Source organism: Pristis pectinata, chromosome 8, assembly GCF_009764475.1.
Source record: "Pristis pectinata isolate sPriPec2 chromosome 8, sPriPec2.1.pri, whole genome shotgun sequence".
NCBI classification, from domain to species: domain Eukaryota; kingdom Metazoa; phylum Chordata; class Chondrichthyes; order Rhinopristiformes; family Pristidae; genus Pristis; species Pristis pectinata.
This window is the reverse complement of record NC_067412.1, coordinates 4947301-4966706: the sequence shown is the minus strand read 5'-3', so window position 1 is coordinate 4966706 and position 19406 is coordinate 4947301. Positions and strand designations below refer to the sequence as shown.

The 19406-nt window shown below is 43.3% G+C and overlaps 1 protein-coding gene across 1 annotated transcript; it reads right to left on the bottom strand.

The window, feature by feature from the left end:
- Nucleotides 1–956: 956 nt before the first annotated feature.
- On the bottom strand, nucleotides 957–16162 carry LOC127573224 (neuronal pentraxin-2-like). Its single transcript, XM_052021236.1, has 5 exons — nucleotides 15716–16162; nucleotides 7776–7992; nucleotides 5178–5422; nucleotides 3540–3719; nucleotides 957–1184 (listed from the first exon to the last, which is right to left on the bottom strand). The coding sequence occupies exons 1-5, from the start codon at nucleotides 16160–16162 to the stop codon at nucleotides 957–959; spliced, it is 1317 nt and encodes a 438-aa protein (XP_051877196.1).
- Nucleotides 16163–19406: the final 3244 nt, after the last annotated feature.

The following is a 19406-nucleotide window of genomic DNA, read 5'->3' as shown; positions in this document are numbered from 1 at the left end:
AACCTTGAAACAAAATAATAAACCTCCTCTGTCCTAAAATATCAAACAAAAAAACAATTATGAAAGGGTGCTATTATTTTATTTGTCATACAGGATCTACACTGGAAGGTAGTGTCTGCAAAACATTTCCAGAGATGAATGCCTGTGATGGGGAAGGGCAAGTGCTGGATAGATACTGTGGCAAGGAGGCAGTACGTCACAGGTCAGTCAACACCTGCTGAACAAGATGATAGCTGCTCAGTCAGACTTTGCATTAGCAAAAAAAAAATTCCCATTTCTGTAATGCCTTTCACAGCTGTGAATGATCCCAGGGAATTTATATAATTAATGAATTACTTTGAGGTAAAAGATGAAAAACACGATGATTCTGGAGGAACTCAGCAGGCCAGGCAGTATCCGTGGAGAAAAGCAGGTGGTCAATGTTTCGGGTCAGGACCCTTCTTCAGGACTTTTTGAAGTAACATGGGTGAGATTGTACACAGCAAGATCTCAAACAGCAGTGCACTAACTGGCAGATGTACTTTTAATGATTGCTGGTGGAGGATTAAATAGTAACCAGGTCACCAAGGAGATATCTCCTGCTCTTCAATATAATATCGTGGGATATTATTAATCCACTTGAGGGAGCAGAAAAGATCTCAGGATGACCCACCTGACAGTGCAGCACCCTCTCAGTGGTATGGTGCAGTATCAGGCTGGACAGTGTGTCCAGGTCTCTGGTGTGGGCCTTGTACCCGGGACCTTCTGACTCAAAGCAAAGAGTGCAATCTACTGGAACACAACTGGCAGAGTTACTGAGATTTTAAGACACAAAATATCACAATCAATGCTCCCTCCCAAGATGTGGAGATGGGGCTGGGAAACAGGTACACTTTTAACCAAGTCACAGAAAGTTGATCACAGAAAGTTATCTGTACAAAACAAAAAGGGGGCACTTATGTGAATCCCAATGGCAATCAGGAACTAACCAAACGTTCCTGGCAGGTCTCCAATGGCAACTTGGTCGCTCCACCAAATGCGTCCACGTTGTTGTCAATCCAGGGAATGATATTGCCGGCCAAGTTGGCAGAACAGTTGGCTATGCTCCGGATAACCTCAGAGGCGAGAATGCGGTCCCAGATGTTGAAGTGACTCAGTTCGCCGACAAACGCTTGCGTTGCATCGAACCTCCCGCCAACTGCATCCTGGAGTAAAGAGCAAATAGACATACAGATTGCTGGAGCTTCTCCAAACCAAACGACATCTTAGCCCTCAGTGAAGTGAACTTGGGACTTGATTTACCACCTCTGTCTACATTGGGAGACCCTAATCCCGAGGTGAAAGCAACTCTGAGTGGGTATGGTGTATGCGTGATAAAAATGTAGTCGACATAATCAATACAAGTTGGTAAAAATTGGCATTTTTGGTGATATTACTACATTACCAGTATGGAATTAAGTTACTCTCATCACTGCCTTATGCTTTAGTTCCTCTGATAATGCAAGAATAGCAGAGTGAACTCATAGTTCAACCAGAGCAACTTAAACGCTTGGGTTGTTTCAGACTTTGAAATAGATCTATCATCTTATGATATGATCCTAGAGGTGTATTAAATTATGAGGGGCATAGATAGGGTGAATGCGCACAGCATTTTTCCCCAGGACTGGGAAATCAAGAAGTTGAGGGCATGGCTTTAAGGTGAGAGGGGAGAGATTCAACAGGAAACTTCTTCACCCAGAGAGTGGTCAGTATATGGAACGAGCTGCCGGAGGAAATGGTTGAGGCAGGTACATTAACATTTAGAAAGGCACTTGGACAGATACATTAATAGGAAAGGTTTCGAGGGATAATCGGCCATACACAGGCAATTGGGACTAGCTTAGATGGGAATCTTGGATGGCATGGACCAGTTGGGCCAAGAGGCCCGTTTCCATGATGTATGACTCCATCAGATCCATTTGACCATCTTTGAGTAAGATCGATCCATGCTCACTGAAGCTTAGAAGAATTTTAGGAGATCTCCTGGAGGCATTCAAGATTCCTAGAGGAATAGGTAGGCTGCTTTCTCAGGAAAGAGTTTAGAACTAGGGGGCATGATCTCAGGAGAAGTGAGGTGGGAGGTCAGCCATTTAGAACTGAGATGAGGTTTTTATGCCGAGAGCTGTAAATCTTTGGAATACTTGACTCCATGAGGCAATGGATCTTGAGCAAATTCAGGAAAGGCATTAATAGATTTTGGTACACCGAGAACAGAGGGATAGAGAGATCAGGAACAAAGTGGAAGGCATAAGATTGGTCATTATCTTATCTAATGGCACAGCAGACTCAAGGGACTAATTAGCCAACTCCTGCTCCCATTTCTTATGTACTGTTGATACCCTTGTTGTTAAGGCCTGTTAAAGTTCACTACTCTAAGTTCACAACAGCAACATCTTCAAAATTTCCCTGTACCTGTCTCTCCCATTCGATTCCGACTAGGAATTTCCCTCCAGCTGCTGAAATCCTTTTTATTTTGCCTTGTAGAAATGTTATTTACACATTATTCCTTGAGATCTTATTTTGGCTTAGGCTTAAATAATTGAAGACATGTTAAAACCCTGTTTAATATTCTATGCATCTCGACAAAAATTCACACTTTCCTTCCAACCTCTATAGGCTGAACTTTTTCCACGGTCTGATGAAGAATTTTTGAGCATGCAATACTCATTTCTCATGTTTTCTTATGACATTGAATGAGGCCGTTTGGACCATCAAGTCTATGCCAGCTCTCAGAGCAACCCCATTCATTTCTGTATTACCCATTCCTTCTTATACACCCATCAACTCCCTCCAATTCTCCTCCCAGCCAACTTCTAAAGGGGTAATTTACCCAAGACAATTAACTTCGCAACCAGCATGTCTTTGGAAAGCAAACAACAACATTAAGACCAAATTACTTAATCATTTCCTCTTCAGGAGAAGAAATCTTCCATCCTCACCCAGTCTGGCCTACCTCACTCCAGACCCACCAATATGGTTGGCCTTCCGAAACGGCCCAGCAATCCACTTTGTCCCTAGTTGCTCTTAAACAATGAATGCTGGCTTTCTCAGCAACACTGTTCTCAGATGGGCCCAACCCTAAATTACCTTCAATATTCAATGCATTAATGTAAATTAGAAACAGCTGCAATTTTAGCACCAATTCCTCTAGCATTCTGCTCAACACTAATTCCACCTGAAAATAATCCATGAATGTGCAGTTTTTAAACTCACTACTTAATTCATATACTCTGTGCCAGATGCATTGGTAGCCTTTTATGTGGAACCTTTTGGAAAAGTTCTCCCAAATGTCCAAGTAAGCAATCTCCAAGTGTTAAGCCATCTAGCTTAGATGTAATATCTTCATTAAAAAAAATAATCAAGGTGATTTCTTGGGTAGAATTTCTCCTTTTCCCTCAATATTCAAGAGAAAAGAATCTCCACACTGACAGACTTCCCTTCTCATGACAATATAAAATTCTCTCCATCATAGGTGTAGGTGGTTGGTTGGATGAATGGGTGGTTGTTGTTGGGACGCTTACCTGCTCCTGGCCTAGGATGAGGACACCGCCCGCTTTGATTGGATGCCAAGGAGCTAGGTTCTCCCCTGTGCCACGCAACTGGCCATCTTGATAAGCCTCCCACATGCCATCTCTCGTGGTCCACGTTATGCAGATGTGATGCCACATGCCATCATTGATATCGATGGGCAGTTGGGTTACCTGTTGGTGCAATACATTGGATAACGTCAGTGGTTCCTGTCCCCTTACCTGCCTGAAACATTGACTATCCCCTTTGTCTCCACAGACACCACCTGACTCACTGAGTTCCACCAGCAGCTCATTTTTTTGATCCCCAGAACCTTTGGTTATGTTTTTGCCTGAAAGAATGTCAGACTAAAGTCTGGGCTGTGTGGTGGCTCCAGTAATCCTGACCTCCAGTGCTGTCTGTGTGCAGTTTGCACGTCCTCCCCGTGACTGTGAGGGTTTCCTCCAGGTGCTCCAATTTCCTCCAACATCCCAACAATGTGCTCATTGTTAGGTTAATTGGCCACTAAATTACCCCTTGTGTAGGTGCCTGGTGGGAGAATTCGGGTTGGAGTTGATAGGTGTGAGAGCGCATAGGGAAATAAATCAGCAAATATGATTGCTCTGGGAGCCAGCATTGGGTCTCGATGGGCCTAATGGCCTCTTTCCATGTCATATAAAAATAAAAACGTTATTGGAATTCCACATTTTTAAGTTAGTTTGGGGAAAATAACAAGTGTAGCTACAACCCTCATCAATTCAGATCATGTTGTGTTTCATACACGGGTAAAGTTCCATCTGGTTCACCCAGACCTGAACTTGAATTGTCGCCCACCCAGTGAAAATTGGATATGGGGAAGGTGGAAGGTGGTCAAGTCCAACCCTGTCATCTACTACGTTAAATTGCAGGCAATCATCTGCCCCAAGATGTGGTGGGTGGGAAATGTTTCTTTAAATAAAGGAATCAGGGCCCAATGACCAGCCAGACCCAGGAACCATTTTAACAATGGCCTAGGCAAGCAAGAGGCTGGGGCTTCCCATCAGGTTAATTTTCCAATTACTATCCCATGGATGCTGCTTCATGTTAGGGCAGGATGAGTCCCTGCTGTCCTTCCCCTCTCCATTGCTGAATGGCTGATGCTTTTCACAGCCTTGTACTGTCAACAGCTTGCATTAATGAAGTACTTTTAACATGGTAGAGCACCCAGACATGGCTCATGGCCGAGTCTGGCACAGAGTCACAACAGGAAGTATTGCTTTAGCTCACTGAAGCATTGTCAAAGAGACAAGTTTTATGGAGTATGATTGAAATGGAGAGAGCGCAGAGTCAGGGAGTTCCAGAACTTAGGGTCAAGGAGGCTAACTGCCAGAGAAACCTCCAATCGGGATGTTTCTTTGAGACCATCACCCCTGCAAGTGGTGACTGTTGATAAGAATAACCACCTCAGCTGCCTTTCCCAAGTGATCATTCTTCATCTCAAGATGAGCAAAGCCAGTGAATCGCCTACAAAGGCATACCTTCCCACACCGGTACAACAACCTCTGACATTTCCCAAAGATCTGGCCCCCATGTTCCTCAACTACCAAGCAATCAATAACAATAGGGTCAGCAGTTGCTGTGAACCAGATGCATGGCTGAGAAGTGATACACACCTTGTCATTAATAAGCAATTCTATCGAATTCTTTCCCCAATCAATAAGCACAATTTCGTTTGACTGTCCAGTCACAGCGTAAGAGAAGGGTGTTCCAATACTGGGGGATAGCCTGGATCGAATCCACATGCAGACGGTGAAGGCGTACATCTCAGGCAGGCTCTTCTTAATCTTAGCGTACAGGTAATTAGTCTGCAAAGGTAGCGATACCTTGAAATCATCAGGTGACTTAAACCCACTGCTCTCTGTAGGGAACAAACAATAAACAAAGAACTTTTTACACATCAGATGCTTTGTGTGGATTTTTTTTTTGAAAAGCAATATTCAGGACAATTATATGCAAAATATCTTCAGTCGCACAAGATACTTGATCGATGTCTTCATGTATTGATTGCCATTTGTTAATTACAACTGTTTGTGTTTGGCACAGACATCTTGGGCCAAAGGGCCTGTACCTGTGCTGTACTGTTCTATGAATGGCTTGCTGGACCGTTTCAGAGGGTTGTTCAGAGTCGACCACATTGCTGTGGGACTGGATGTGTGGGCCAGAACGGGTAAGGATGGCAGGTTTCTGTTAGTGAACCAGATGGGTCTCTACAACAATCGATGGTTTTCGTGGTCATCATTAGACTTTGATTCCAGAATTCAAATTTATTACCATTTGCTGTGATGGGATTTGAACCCAGGTCCCAGTGACTTTGCCCTGGGTATCCAGATTATTAATCTAGTGATGATACCATTGTGCCAATGCCTCCCCATCAAAAACAATTTTATTGGCCAAGTATATACATCAAAGTGTACTGCCTCACAGCTTCAGACCCAGGTTCAATCCTGATCTCTAGTGCTGTCTGTGTGGAGCTTGCACGTCCTCCCTGTGACCGTGGGGGTTCCCTCCAGGTATTACATCTTCTTCCCACATCCCAAAGCCTGCTACTGAGTTAATTGGCGATTATAAGTTACCCCTAGTGTGGATAGGTGGAAGGAGAATCGGGGGAATTTGATGGGCATGTGCGAGAGAGTAGGCTACAGGGAAATAAATGGGAGGATAGGATTGCTCTTTGAGCTAGATAGACTTGATGGGCTGACTGGCCTCCTATATTGTAAAGAATATGAAGATCAGGTCAGAGAACACACAGAAATTAAATGTAATTAGGCTATTGGGATTTCTCATCAATTTAAGCCTTGGGTGATTAGATTTAAGCATTATATTGGACATCTTGCCATGTAGAGCAAGGAAGTTCTTATGGCACGTTTCATACTCACTGTAGTAATTATGAAATGCTTGCATAGCAAGTTCCCACAATAGCACCAGATCATGTTTCAGTGAGGTTAACAGCAGGATAAATATTAAGCAGGCGCTGGGAAATGCTTTCTGCTCTACTTCACATTTCTTGATCCCCAGAACCTTTGGTTATGTTTTTGCCTGAAAGAATGTCAGACTAAAGTCTGGGCAGCGTGGTGGCTCCAGTGATCCTGACCTCCAGTGCTGTCTGTGTGGAGTTTGCACGTCCTCCCTGTGACAGAGAGGATCCTCCAGATGCTCCAACTTCCTCCAACATCCCAACAACGTGCTCATTGTTAGGTTAATTGGCCACTAAATTACCCCTTGTAAAGGAGCCTTTGTGTACACCCTGTAGGGTGGAGAGATTGCCAGTTCAACACCTCAGTGAAGACCATACCTTTGACAATCCAGCTCTCCTTCATGGCAGAGTTTAAACACATTATATTGCAGAATAGCACCATTGCCCCTAACTACCATACAGAGCTCCAACTGTATTATTTATTAATTAGGATGTGGGCATCACCAGATTCTGAATTTATTACCAACCCAAATCAGACTGACAATATTCCAGTCAAATGTATATGTGTGTGCGCATTTGAAGATTATATAGGTCATGTCATAATTTTGTGATAAAGTCTCAAATCAATGGCAGTTCATTATCCGAGAAGGTGAGAGAACACAGAATACCATAGGCCCTTTGGCCCACAAGGTTGTGCTGAACTAATTAAACCAGTGACTCCTAATTAATCAAATCCTTCTTCCCCGCACATTGACCATACCCTGCCCTTCTCTGCATATTCACATGCCTAAGAGTCTCTTAAACGTTCCTATACCATCGACCTCTACCACCACCCCTGGCAGCACATTCCAGGCTCCCACCAAATAAAAACAGTTTTTTTTTGTGTGAAATAAAAATGAAGTTTGGGACTCTCTTCTGCAAATGAAATTCAATTATTAATTTTAAATCTGAGATGAATGGGATTTCTGTTAACCAAAAGGTATTAGGGAATAAAAGGAAGCAATAGGCTATATAGTCACAGACCAGACACAATCTCATTAACTGGGGAGACCAGGCTTAATGTTCCTGCTTCTGATGTGTGGCTTTGTGGTACTGCATTTTAGGCATTACATTTTGCCTGGGGATTTTTAAATTTTAATTTCAACCAATAGTTTTCAAATATTAAAAAATCTCCCCTTTAACCTTGTTATTAAAAATCTTATTCTCAATCCACCTAATCTGCGCAAGCTTTATGGTAAAACAACCAAGAGTCAGTGATCAGCACTGGAAATTTCCAACAGGTTCGTCCACTTAATACCTTTCTCCAATTCCGTAATTCTTTCGTGCAAGGCGTTCAGGACAGATTCTGTCTTGTAACGGTGTGCTGCTGTCTCATTCAGAAGCAGGTACTTCTCGTCTTCAAGTTCAGAGACTTTGTTCAGGAGCTGATTCTCCAAATCCCCAAGCTTCCTCTGAAGCTGTTCACGGAGGTCACTAGGGAAAGCCTGGTTGGAGAGATCGGGACGTGTCTGTTGCTGTTGCAAAACAAAAACACAGAACTTAAATATCAAGGAACTGAAGCATGGTCAATAAGATCTGAAGCATGGGATTATGAACTAACCTAATGTTTTGCACCTTCATTATTGTTCATTGATTGTTGAACTGAAGTCACTACCCTGAGACAGTCAATGAAGTCATCAAATTGCTCTGTTGGCTTACGAAAGGTTATTTTTACCACTGCAATCTAATAATTTGAGAGAAACAAATATTCTGAAAGCACCACTGTGTTCCTCTAGGTAGCCAGAATGTGTTCGCAGTTGCACACATTTTGCAGGCAGTTATCCATGCAATAATACACAGTAATCACTGATCGATGGGTGCATCTTGCATTTGTTAGAACAGGCTAGGAGTGTCTTTCACCGATTAACAGCCTAGTTCCATAATAACACTGTTCTATTTTTTCCCTCATGGTGATGGGTCCCTTTGGGATGTTGTTGTTGGAGCTCAGATATTCCATTAGTAACTCCAGTATTCCACTCTCCTCACCCTCATCCCTGTTATTGCTATCGCCTGATACCAGTTTTCTCTGCACCACTTCACATCAAGGAACGTGGACATGGAATATTTTTTGTTCTTCTAAACTCCCAGGTCAGTGTTCCATATTTTAGAACAGTATCGTGCAATAGATCATAAATAGTTAGCAGGCACATCATTCTCTCTGTAGGAATTCATCTTAAAGTAAACTATGGGATGGGAGGGGAAGAAAGGGGAAAGATATTTTGATATGGACATATTAAGCTGGGACCACAGAACATTCAGCCCTCTTCAGAAACTTGACGGTGACGTTACAGAGATGTACTCTTCCAAGAGCATCAGGTGGGTTAACCAACCTTAAAAAATAGAAAATGCTGAAAATACTCAAGAGTACATGGCCTTAAGGTAATGGGTGAAGTTCAAGGGAGATGTCAGAGGGAGGTTTTTCACCCAGAGAGTGGTTGGGGCATGGAATGCGCTGCCTGGGGCGGTGGTGGAGGCAGGTACATTGGACAAGTTCAAGAGATTGTTAGATAAGCATATGGAGGAATTTAAGATTGAGGGATATGTGGGAGGAAGGGGTTAGATAGTCCTAGGTGTGGTTTGAAGGGCGGCACAACATGGTGGGCCGAAGGGCCTGTATGGTTCTATCTGTGGGAAGAGAAACAGAGTTAACCTTTCAGGTCAATGACCTTTCATAAGAATGAGTTCTTCAGCCTGACTCTCCACAGCTGAAGTATTTGCAGCATTTTGTTTTAATTTCGGATTTCTACTATCTGCAGTATTTAAATTACAAACTGGACTTATGATGATTGCTTCCATGTTAACCATATGAAAGCAGGAGCCAACATCAAATAATGCAATTTGAAATCCATGGTGCAAAGTAAAGAAAGATTTACATTTCTATACCACCTTTTAGAATGGCCTTAAAGCACTGTATTGCCAATTAAGTACATTTTGCAATGTAGGCATTGTTGTAATGTTGAAAATCCAACAGCCAATCTGCAACAAACTCTGACAAACATTGAGATAAACATTGGCCAGGATTTTTTCAGATAGTTCTCTTCAAACTAGCAGCATGCAATTTTTTCTACATCCACCTTAGACAGCAGGTGAAGATTTATTGCCTTATCCAAAAGACAGAAGATATAATAGTGCAGTGTTCCCTCAGTCCTGCACCGGAGTTTTCTTATTTTCATGCTCCTGTATCTGGATGGTAGACTTGCCCTACAAACTTTCTAACTCAGCCAAGAGACTGCTGAACTGAACCATAACTGTCAATAGATGAGTGATTATGTCATACATCCCTTTATTAGATTAAAATATAGTTAGAAAGCTCAATCTGACAAAATCAAATTATTCAATGCCTTTTGGCTTTCTGTACAAAATACTTGTTTAATCACAGAATTGGTCAGTGTACAAAAGTGCCCCTAATGTAATTAATCACTCTTTTATAAATACTTTGAAGAAAGTGGGGGATTAAGTATGGACCAAGCAGACTATTAGGGTAGATTAAATCAATCTATTCTCATTTAAACTTGAGAGCAGGTTGTATGAATTTATTGGTATTGGTTTATTATTGTCACTTGTACTGAGGTACAGTGAAAAACTTGTCTTACAAACCAATCGTACAGGTCAATTCATTACACAGTGCCGTTACATTAAGTTAGTACAGAGTGCATTGAGGTAGTACAGGTAAAAACAATAACAGTACAGAGTAAAGTGTCACAGCTACAGAGAAAGTGCAGTGCAATAAGGTGCAAGGTCACAACAAGGTAGATTGTGAGGTCAGAGTCCATCCCATCGTATAAGGGAACCGTTCAATAGTCTTATCACAGTGGGGTAGGAGCTGTCCTTAAGTCTGGTGGTACAAGTAATATACAATTTTATTTAATGTTAAAGCTAAAAATCATGAAAATAATTTTTCATTTGATTGTGCTCATATTTTCATAGTCATTTTATTACCATCGTACACTCCATTCTAATTCCGATCCAATTTTACACTTAAATAGAACAAAACATTGCATTATTTAGTACCACATAAACATTGTATGGCTGGCACATAATGCAACAAGTCATAACCATATTATAAAAGGGAAAAATTAATTATGTGATTTGATAGCTGGATTGAAATTACAACTCGAGAGATCATTCAAGTTCAATGAAATGAAGAAAATATTAGTTCTGTTTAAGAAATCACAGATACATCTGATTTATACCAAGCAGGCATAGTTTTAGCACACTGAAAAATGTGTAAATTTTCTTGGTTATATCATTTAATGTGTCCATACTGAATAAAATAAAGATCAGAATTGTTCTTTCATGTCTAAAATGCACAAGAACATAAAAAACAGAAGCTGGAAAAGGCCACTCAATCCTCCATGTCTGTCCCACCATGGATGGTCTTTTACCTCAGTGCCACTTCCCTGCACAAGCCCCACATTTCTTGATTCCCTTTATATCTATCCTATCACCCCGTTCGGAATTCTCCCTCTAAGAATGCCGTGGAGCATCAGTCACCAAGTTGATTCAAAACAAGGATTGATAGATTTCAATATATTAAGGGAATCAAGGGGTTTAGGGATAGTGCAGGATGTAAGGTATTGAGGTAATAGAACAGCCAGGATCTCGATAAATGACAGAGGTAATTGGTCCCGATGATAGAGGTCTCAATAATTGGCATGAAGGGCCAAGTGGGCTACTCCTATCACTATTTCTTTTGTTCTTATCCCTGTCTTGAATATACTCAGTGATTGAGTGTCTTGGATAGAGAAATCCTGATGCAGGGTCTCAACCCGAAACATCAAACCATCCCCTTGTCTCCACAGATGCTGCTTGACCCACTGAGCTCTTCCAGCAGTTCTTTACTGTTGGGATTCACTACCTTCTGGGTAAAGAAATTTCATCTTGTCTCAGTCCTGAATGGCCAGCCACTTTTCCAAGACCATTAACCTCAGTTTCAGATAGCAGAGAAGGGAGTCATCCATGCCAGGAAATATCATCCATGCATCTGCCCTACTAATCCCATTAAACTTCTATACATTTCAATGAGATCACTTCTAATCTTCTAAACTCCAGAGGCGTTTGACCCACATTTAGTCTCTCCACATGGGATAAGCCCCCTCATTCCAAGAATCAATCTGGTGATCCTCGCACTGCCAGCAGGGGCTGTGGGGGCAGATACATTAGGGACATTTAAGAGACTCTTAGATAGACACATGAATGATAGAGAAATGGAGGGCTATGTGGGAGGGAAGGGTTAGATAGATCTTAGAGCAGGATAAAATGTCGGCACAACATTGTGGGCCGAAGGGCCTGTACTGTGCTGTAGTGTTCTATGTTCTAATTATTTGCTTCCCTACATGTAACCTTTCAATGATTTGTGTACAAGGACACCCAAGTCCCTTTCAATCTCTCTCAATTTAAAATGTACTCCACTTTTCTACTTTTTCCGCTTCAGTGGATAACACTTCCCCACATTATATTCCATCTGTCATGTCCATGCTCATTCATTTAGCCTTTGTATCCTCTTCACAACTCAAGTGTGAAGTAAGTGTTCAAATGATACAAACTTGGGTATGTTACACTCATCCAAATCATTGACATAAATTGCTTACTATGGTCCCAGCACTGATCCATGTAGCATGCTCCAGTCACAACCTCCCAACCTGAAGCTGACTTTCCCCCCCCCCCCAATCTTCAGTCCTGTTGTAGACACAGCCAGCTCCATCACAGACACAACCCTCCCCACCACTGAGGATATCTTCCAGAACAGTGCCTCAAGAAGTTGGTATCCATCACTAAGGACTCACTATCCGGGACATGCCTCTTCTCATTATGACCATTGGGGAGCAGGAGGTACAGGAGCCTGAAGGCCCACACTCAATGATTCAGAAACAGCTTCTTCCCCTCCACCATCAGATTTCTAAACGGTCCATGAATCCATGAACACTACCTCGTTATTCCTCTTTTGCACTATTTGTTTTTGTAATTTAGAGTAATTTTATGTCTTTGCACTGTACTGCTGCCTCAAAACAACAAATTTAATGTTATTTAAGTCAGTGATAATAAATCTGATTCTGCCAGTATATCACCCTCAATCTCCAGGTGCTCCGATTATTTTTAGTACCCTCCTGTGGCACCCTATCAAAAGATCTTCTGGGAGTCTGAATATGCTAAATCCATTGGTTCTCCCTTATTCTAACCTCAAAAACAATGTGAGGTTCCACAATTCAGCATATAATTTATTGACTTAAACCTGAAATACAGTAGATTAGGAACTGCATTGTCTCCTTTAATAATGGTTTTCTATTTCTAACCAAGAAATAAATCTGATATGATCTGTAGACCAAATGTCTAACATTTGATCTTGATTACATTCACCCACTTCTAATTTCTCATAACAAGTCATGCTGATGAAGTTGAATGGATGAAATATTATTCTAGAATTCAATTATGTACACAAAAGTTTCTTGTTAGAGCAGGTGGCACTCAAATTGGCTAATTCTGGGGAAAAAGGCATAATATGACGAATTAAATAGTTTGGACCCCTTTATTTGCAACCTGCATTGTGCCATAATGTGCCATACTGTTTTTTTAAGGGACAAGGAGCTTTACAAATAAAAAGTACTAGCAAATAAAGTTAAATAAATAAGTTATGATGTAAAAACTCATACTTCATTTTGTCCATCTGAATATTTTAGTATTGACTTGATTGGATACTGTTAGGATTTGTTACAGAGCTTTGCACTGCATGAACCATAAATTAAGTTTAATGAAAACACACTCATTAGACTGGAATAACTTAGCACCAACAGAACTTACCAACAGGATCCCTATGCAGTCAGCATCAATACTCTTTCCAAGTTATAACCACAAGTAAAAGATCAAATGACAATAATCGATAAAATAAAATGTTCATATTAAATAAACCCTTTGCACAAGATTCCAAGTTAAAAAGAGAGCACTCATTTCAATATTTGGTTAATTTAGATAAGAATCATTTTAACAAACCAGATAACAATTCAATTCATGAAATTCCCAAGTATTTCCTGGTTGAATACAAATAATCTTTGATCCATAACACCCAGTTCTCTTAAATCGATCCACATTCAAATAACTGACTCAGCCTCAATTATTAATAGAGAAATTTTTCATTCAACACACTTCTCTTCAAACCAAGCCTGTCAATTTCATGCAACTATTGCAATGAACCAACTGGCAAGAGTAGATTTGCAATATTGCACATGCTTCTACCATTGATAGTGAGTTAATTACAAACTAGCTGTAGCGTACCAGATCCGTGTCTCTTGGTGATGTGCTGGAGTACTCACTGCATGGTAAATAGGTCGGGTTCTTTCATTTCTGCAAATGTTAAACCAACAGCATCAAGGAAAAAGGTGACTGGAATTTGCCACCTGAAAGGGCCATGGAAGCAGGTTCAGTTGTAACTTTCAAAAGGAAATTGAATAAATATTTAAAGAAGAGAGAATTCACAGGATGAAGAAGAATGAACAGGGAGGAAGGTCTAACTTGAAACAGTCTTCAAAGAAGTTGCCCGGGGAAATCTGCTGATTTGTGTTGTCTCCTGGATGTATGTTTCTATTAATGCAGATAACTGTGGTTAAATCACCATCACTGATCGGAGTGAGTACTGAGCACTGCATCAATAGAGATGCAAAACTAATTAGTGCAAATAAGTTCAGTCCAATCTTGAAGGCTGATGATACAGCTTTGGCCATATCATTACTGCCTATTTCCATCACTGTCATTAAAACATCAGCCACGCCCCCGAGATAGCCTAAGGCAGAAGTATTCATCTTACCCGATGTTCTTTCCTAAGATATTGGTGCTAGCTAATAGATCCTCTCTGACTGGCTGAACATTCTGCTCCTTTATGTTCACTGTGTACTTGAAGCATTGCATTATAGATTTCATTATATAATGACCTCAAATGTATCCCCAAACATAACTGCAATCTGTGGCAAAGCTGGTTACTGTTCAGTGTGATAAAGGGCTGGGGTGGGACCCAATGCTATCCCTCCCACCCCCAAACTCTACATCCCATTTCTAACAGGAACGTGAGGGGCATCTTCTTCACCCAGAAGGTGGTCAGTATATGGAATGAGCTGCCAGAGGAAGCGGTTGAGGCAGGTACATTAACAACGTTTAGAAGGCACTTGGACAGGCACATGGATAGGAAAGGCTTTGAGGGATATGGGCCAAACGGGGGGGGGGGGGGGGGGGGGGGGGGGTGGGGTGGGGGGGGGGGGGGGGGGGGGGGGAGAGAGGACTAGCATAGCTGGGCACCTTGGTCGGCATGGACCGGTTGGGCCGAATGGCCTGTTTCCGTGCTGTATGACTCGTCTCAACCCCCAGAAGCGTTCTGAGGTTTCAGGACCAAGGAAAGCTCCGACCAGTGACTGTCAGCACCAGGGACAATTCAATAACTCCGCTCGGAGATGGTGCCCTCCGACCCGCTAGATCCAGACAGACCATCAAATACCCAGCTATATTAGTCCCATGTGCCAGCACTGGAACGTAGCTTTCTATGCCTCGGCTAGATGGTTCTGAAAATGTGAAAGTCTCCACCTCCATCACCCCTCGGGCAGCGCATTCCTGGTTCCAACTCCTCTGGTAAAATAATTCCTACTCAGATCCCCACTAAACCTCTTGCCGCTCACCTTAAACCCATGCCCTCTACTTTTAGATCCTCTGCAAGGGGAGAAAGAGTTTCCTACAGTATACACCTTGTATGGTCCTCAATCTTAAATGTCTCCATCAATTCGCCCTCAATTCCGGATGCTAGGAATCTGAAATAAAAATACTCCCAGATTTCTTACAACAGGGCAGCTAACTATCTCTCCCCACAGATGATTCCTGGTCTCTTGAGTGTTTCCTATATATCAGATTTCTCAGAGTTGGTCTATTCCCGGGAGTGGTCAGTACGTGGGGCAATTCAGTTGCTGGGGTCGATCCAGTACAAGGGATCGGGAGAGGCCGGGGTAACGGACAGCCTCTTTGTTGGGGTCGCTAGATGTGTCATCCTAGTGTGGGATACCCAGAGCAAAATCTGACACCCCCCCCCCCCCCGCCCCCATCAATCTCCTGCCCGCAGCTGCTCCTAAACATCACTGGTCTCCCTCCACTCAAGGTTATGCCCCCAAAGTAAGGCACGGACTGCAAGTGTGGGCCGAGCGGTCTCACCTTCCACCTAGAACTTACCTCCAGACTGCCGAGTCTGTCTTTCAGAGTCTGTATGGTCCTGCCCAGGTGATCGACCACTTTGCTGTGATCTCTGGGGAGATCGCCCATCGTGTCCTTGCCGTGCGTCCTGTCAAACAGTTTCCTTCGGCTTCCTTTATTCTTGGCTTCCATTTGGGAGCTCTCACAGCGGCTCAGCTTGCCGGTCAGTTCCTTGATGGTCTCCTTCTGGTTGCTGAGGGTCTCCTTCTGTTGCAGGATGGTCTCCCTGAGCTGCATCACGGTGGCGCGCAGGTCTTGCTCCTGGGACGAGCCCACCTGTATTGGCATCGCCGGCACTGGGCAGGTCGGGTCCGCGTCCAACGGGATGGAAGTGCAAACGAACCGGGTCGCCTGCGCTTCTTGGCCGGGGGCTGAGGAGCTTCTGCCGGCGACCAGGACAAAGGTGGCGGCTAGCAAGGCCAGCATGTTGGGGAGGGGGGGGGGGGAAGTAGGGTAGTAATTCCCCCCTGTTTGTTGGGATGAGGATGGAACTGGACAGTACGGGAGGAATCTCGCCGATTAATGCTCTTGGCGCCTTCAGCCGAGCCTATTTATTGGTGGTGAGGGATTCTACGTCAGTTGGTCTCCAAGCAATGAGTGAGGTCCAGTCACTCCAAGCTCCGCCCCCTTGTCAATTTCCACACCAGAAGAGCAGGGGAGGGAAGAGGTGCGTTCTAGTGTCCCAGGTCCCCGCAGAGACCGGATCTGTCCTCTCATTTATCCCAACCCTTGCAGTGTGGGTGGAAACCGTGACAGGGCTGGCGCCTTTCCTCCCTTTGGAATTGCATGGGCCGAGAAAGGTTGCCGTCCGCTGATCGCCCAGTGAGTTACTGGCAACTTGACCAAGTAGCGCACACCCGACCTGTGAATGGGGTAAAAGTTAACCTGGTGAGTCGGCGGACGTGTCCTGGACTTAACCGAGTGGGGGATACCTAATGAGGCAAAGATTAGAGTCGTCATCGAGTTGTACTACCCTTCGGCCCAACTCGTCTACCTGAGCTAGTCCCATTTGCCTATGTTTGGCCCGTATCCCTCGAAACCTTTCCCATACACGGACTCCTCTAAATGTCTCTTAAACGTTATAATTGTACCCGCCTCTACAGCATCCTCTAGCATCTCGTTCCATATATCCACCACCCTCTGTTGTGGGGAAAAAAAATGCCATTCAGTCCCTTTTAAAATCTTTCCCCTCTCACTTAAAACCCATTCCTCCAGTTTTAGAATCCCCTACCCTGGGGGGGAAAAGACTGTGACCATTGACGTTATCTCTGCCTCTTGTGATTTTATAAACCTCTATAACGTCACCCCTCAGCCTCCTACACTCCAGGGAAAAAAAGTCTCAGCCTGTCCAGCCTTTCCTTGTAGTTCGAGCCTTCCAATCCTGGTTACATCCTTGTGAATTTTTGTGTCAGCTTTCCATTTTAATGACATCCTTCCTATTAGCTGGGCAGCACATAATACTCCAAGTGTGGTCTCACCAATGACTTATACAGTTAAAATAAGACAAGATATCTTTATTAGTCAGATGTACATCAAAACACACAGTGAAATATATCTTTTGCGTAGAGTGTTCTGGGGGCAGCCCACAAGTGTCGCCATGCTTTCCGGCGCCAACATAGCATGCCCACAAACTTCCTAACCCATACGTCTTTGGAATGTGGGAGGAAACCCACACAGACACGGGGTGAACGTACAAACTCCTTACAGACAGCTGCCAGAATTGAACCCGGGTCACTGGTGCTGTAATGGCATTATGCTAACCGCTACACTACCATGCCTGCCCTATAACATGACATTCCAATTCCTCTACTCAGTGCCCTGACTGATGAAGGCAAGTGTGCCAAATGCCTTCTTCACCACCCTGTCTACCTGTGTGTCCACTTTCAGGGAACTATATGCCTGTACCCCTAGGTGTCTCTGTTCTACAACACTCTCCTGAGATGCAAATCATCCAGGGAAACATTCTCAGGAGACCGTATCTTGTGTCCACAATATGGTTAATGGTCAGCATTTAGGTCAAGGTATTATGAGTGCCCTAAGTAATCTTTTATTGAAGAATTACTTTTGCTAGGGACATCCATACTCGTCACTCATTGCCGAACAAATGTCGGGGCTTGTGTTCCTGGATTGGGGAGAGTCAGTGTTCTGGGGTAGGATTAATAACCTCCTTGCGTGAGACGCCTTGTGTTCTGGGGATGGAGAGACCTTGTCTTCTCAGAGTGGGAAGATGATGAGATTTTTGATGAGATGACCTCCCATTGTTCTAAACTGGAAAGAATACAGTCCCTGGAACCAGACTAGTAAGCCTTCACTGCACTCATTCTGTGGCAAGTACGTCCTTTCTTAAGTAAGGAGACTAAAATTGTTCCCAATTCTTCAGGTACAGCCTCACCAAGACCTTACACAAATGCAGTAAGACTTCCTTTCTCCTGCTATCAAACCACCTTCTAAATAAAGGCACACAAAGCCAAGAAAGCAAATGGTATGTTCGCAGGCTGACAATTAAGGTGCAAAGGGTTATGACAAGGTAAATGGTGAGGTCAAGAGTCCATCTTACCATACAAGGGGAGCATTCAATAGTCTGATAACAGCAGGATAGAAGCTGTCCTTGAGCCTGGTGGTACGTGCTTCAGGCTTTTGTATCTTCTGCCCGAATGGGAGGGGGGAGAAGAGAGAATGTCTGGGCAGTGCATCCCTTCCTAATGAGCTTAACACATTCTATGCACGTTCTGAACAGAAGGGGAATGGAAATATCACCACCCGCCCCAAAACCTCCAATGCACCTGTACGTACAGTTACCATGGCAGACGTCAGATCAGTCTTCCAGAGAGTGAAACCCATGGAAAGTATCTGGCCTGAATGGAGTCCCTGGCTGTGTCCTTAGACTTGTGCAAATCAGCTGATGGGGTATTTGCAGTCATTATTTACCTCTCCCTACTTCGATCTGAGGTTCCCACCAGCTTTAAGAAGACCACCATCATCTGGTACCAAAGAAAAACAAGGTAACATGCACCAAAATAGATGACCTCACATTTTCCACATTATATTCCATCTACCATGTTCTTACCCAATTCATCCATCTTGTTCATATCCCCCTGATCTCGTTAATCTTCTTCATACTCACAAACCCCATCGAAGTTCAGTATCTTCAGCCGATTTGGAGATGTGATATTTTAGTCCCTCAGCTGATTCATTGATGTAGATTATGACTAGCTGGGGCCCCAGCACTGTTCCCTGTCATACCCCATTAGTCACTGCCTGCCAAGCTGAGAAGGATCCATTTATTCCCCCTCTAGCTTCTATCCAATAACAATCCTCAGTCTAGGTTAGTACATTACCCCCAATTTCCTGGCTCAGACCTAGTTAACCAAGCTCCTATGCAGGACCTTATCAGTTGTGCTCCAAAAATCTAAATACACCACATCTACTGGAACTCCCTGATCTACCCTCCTGATCCATTCTCAAGAACTCCGATTAGTCAAACCTGATGTTCCTTTTATAAAATTCATGTTGACTCTGCCCTACCTTATTCTTTTCAAGATGTGCTGTTATCACATCCTTTTCTCTACCACCAACATTAGTCTCACAGGTCGAGAAAATTCGTGTCCTCACGGTGAGGGGATCTTGTGTTCTGGAGATGGGAAACATTGAGTTTTCAGGGTGCAGACAA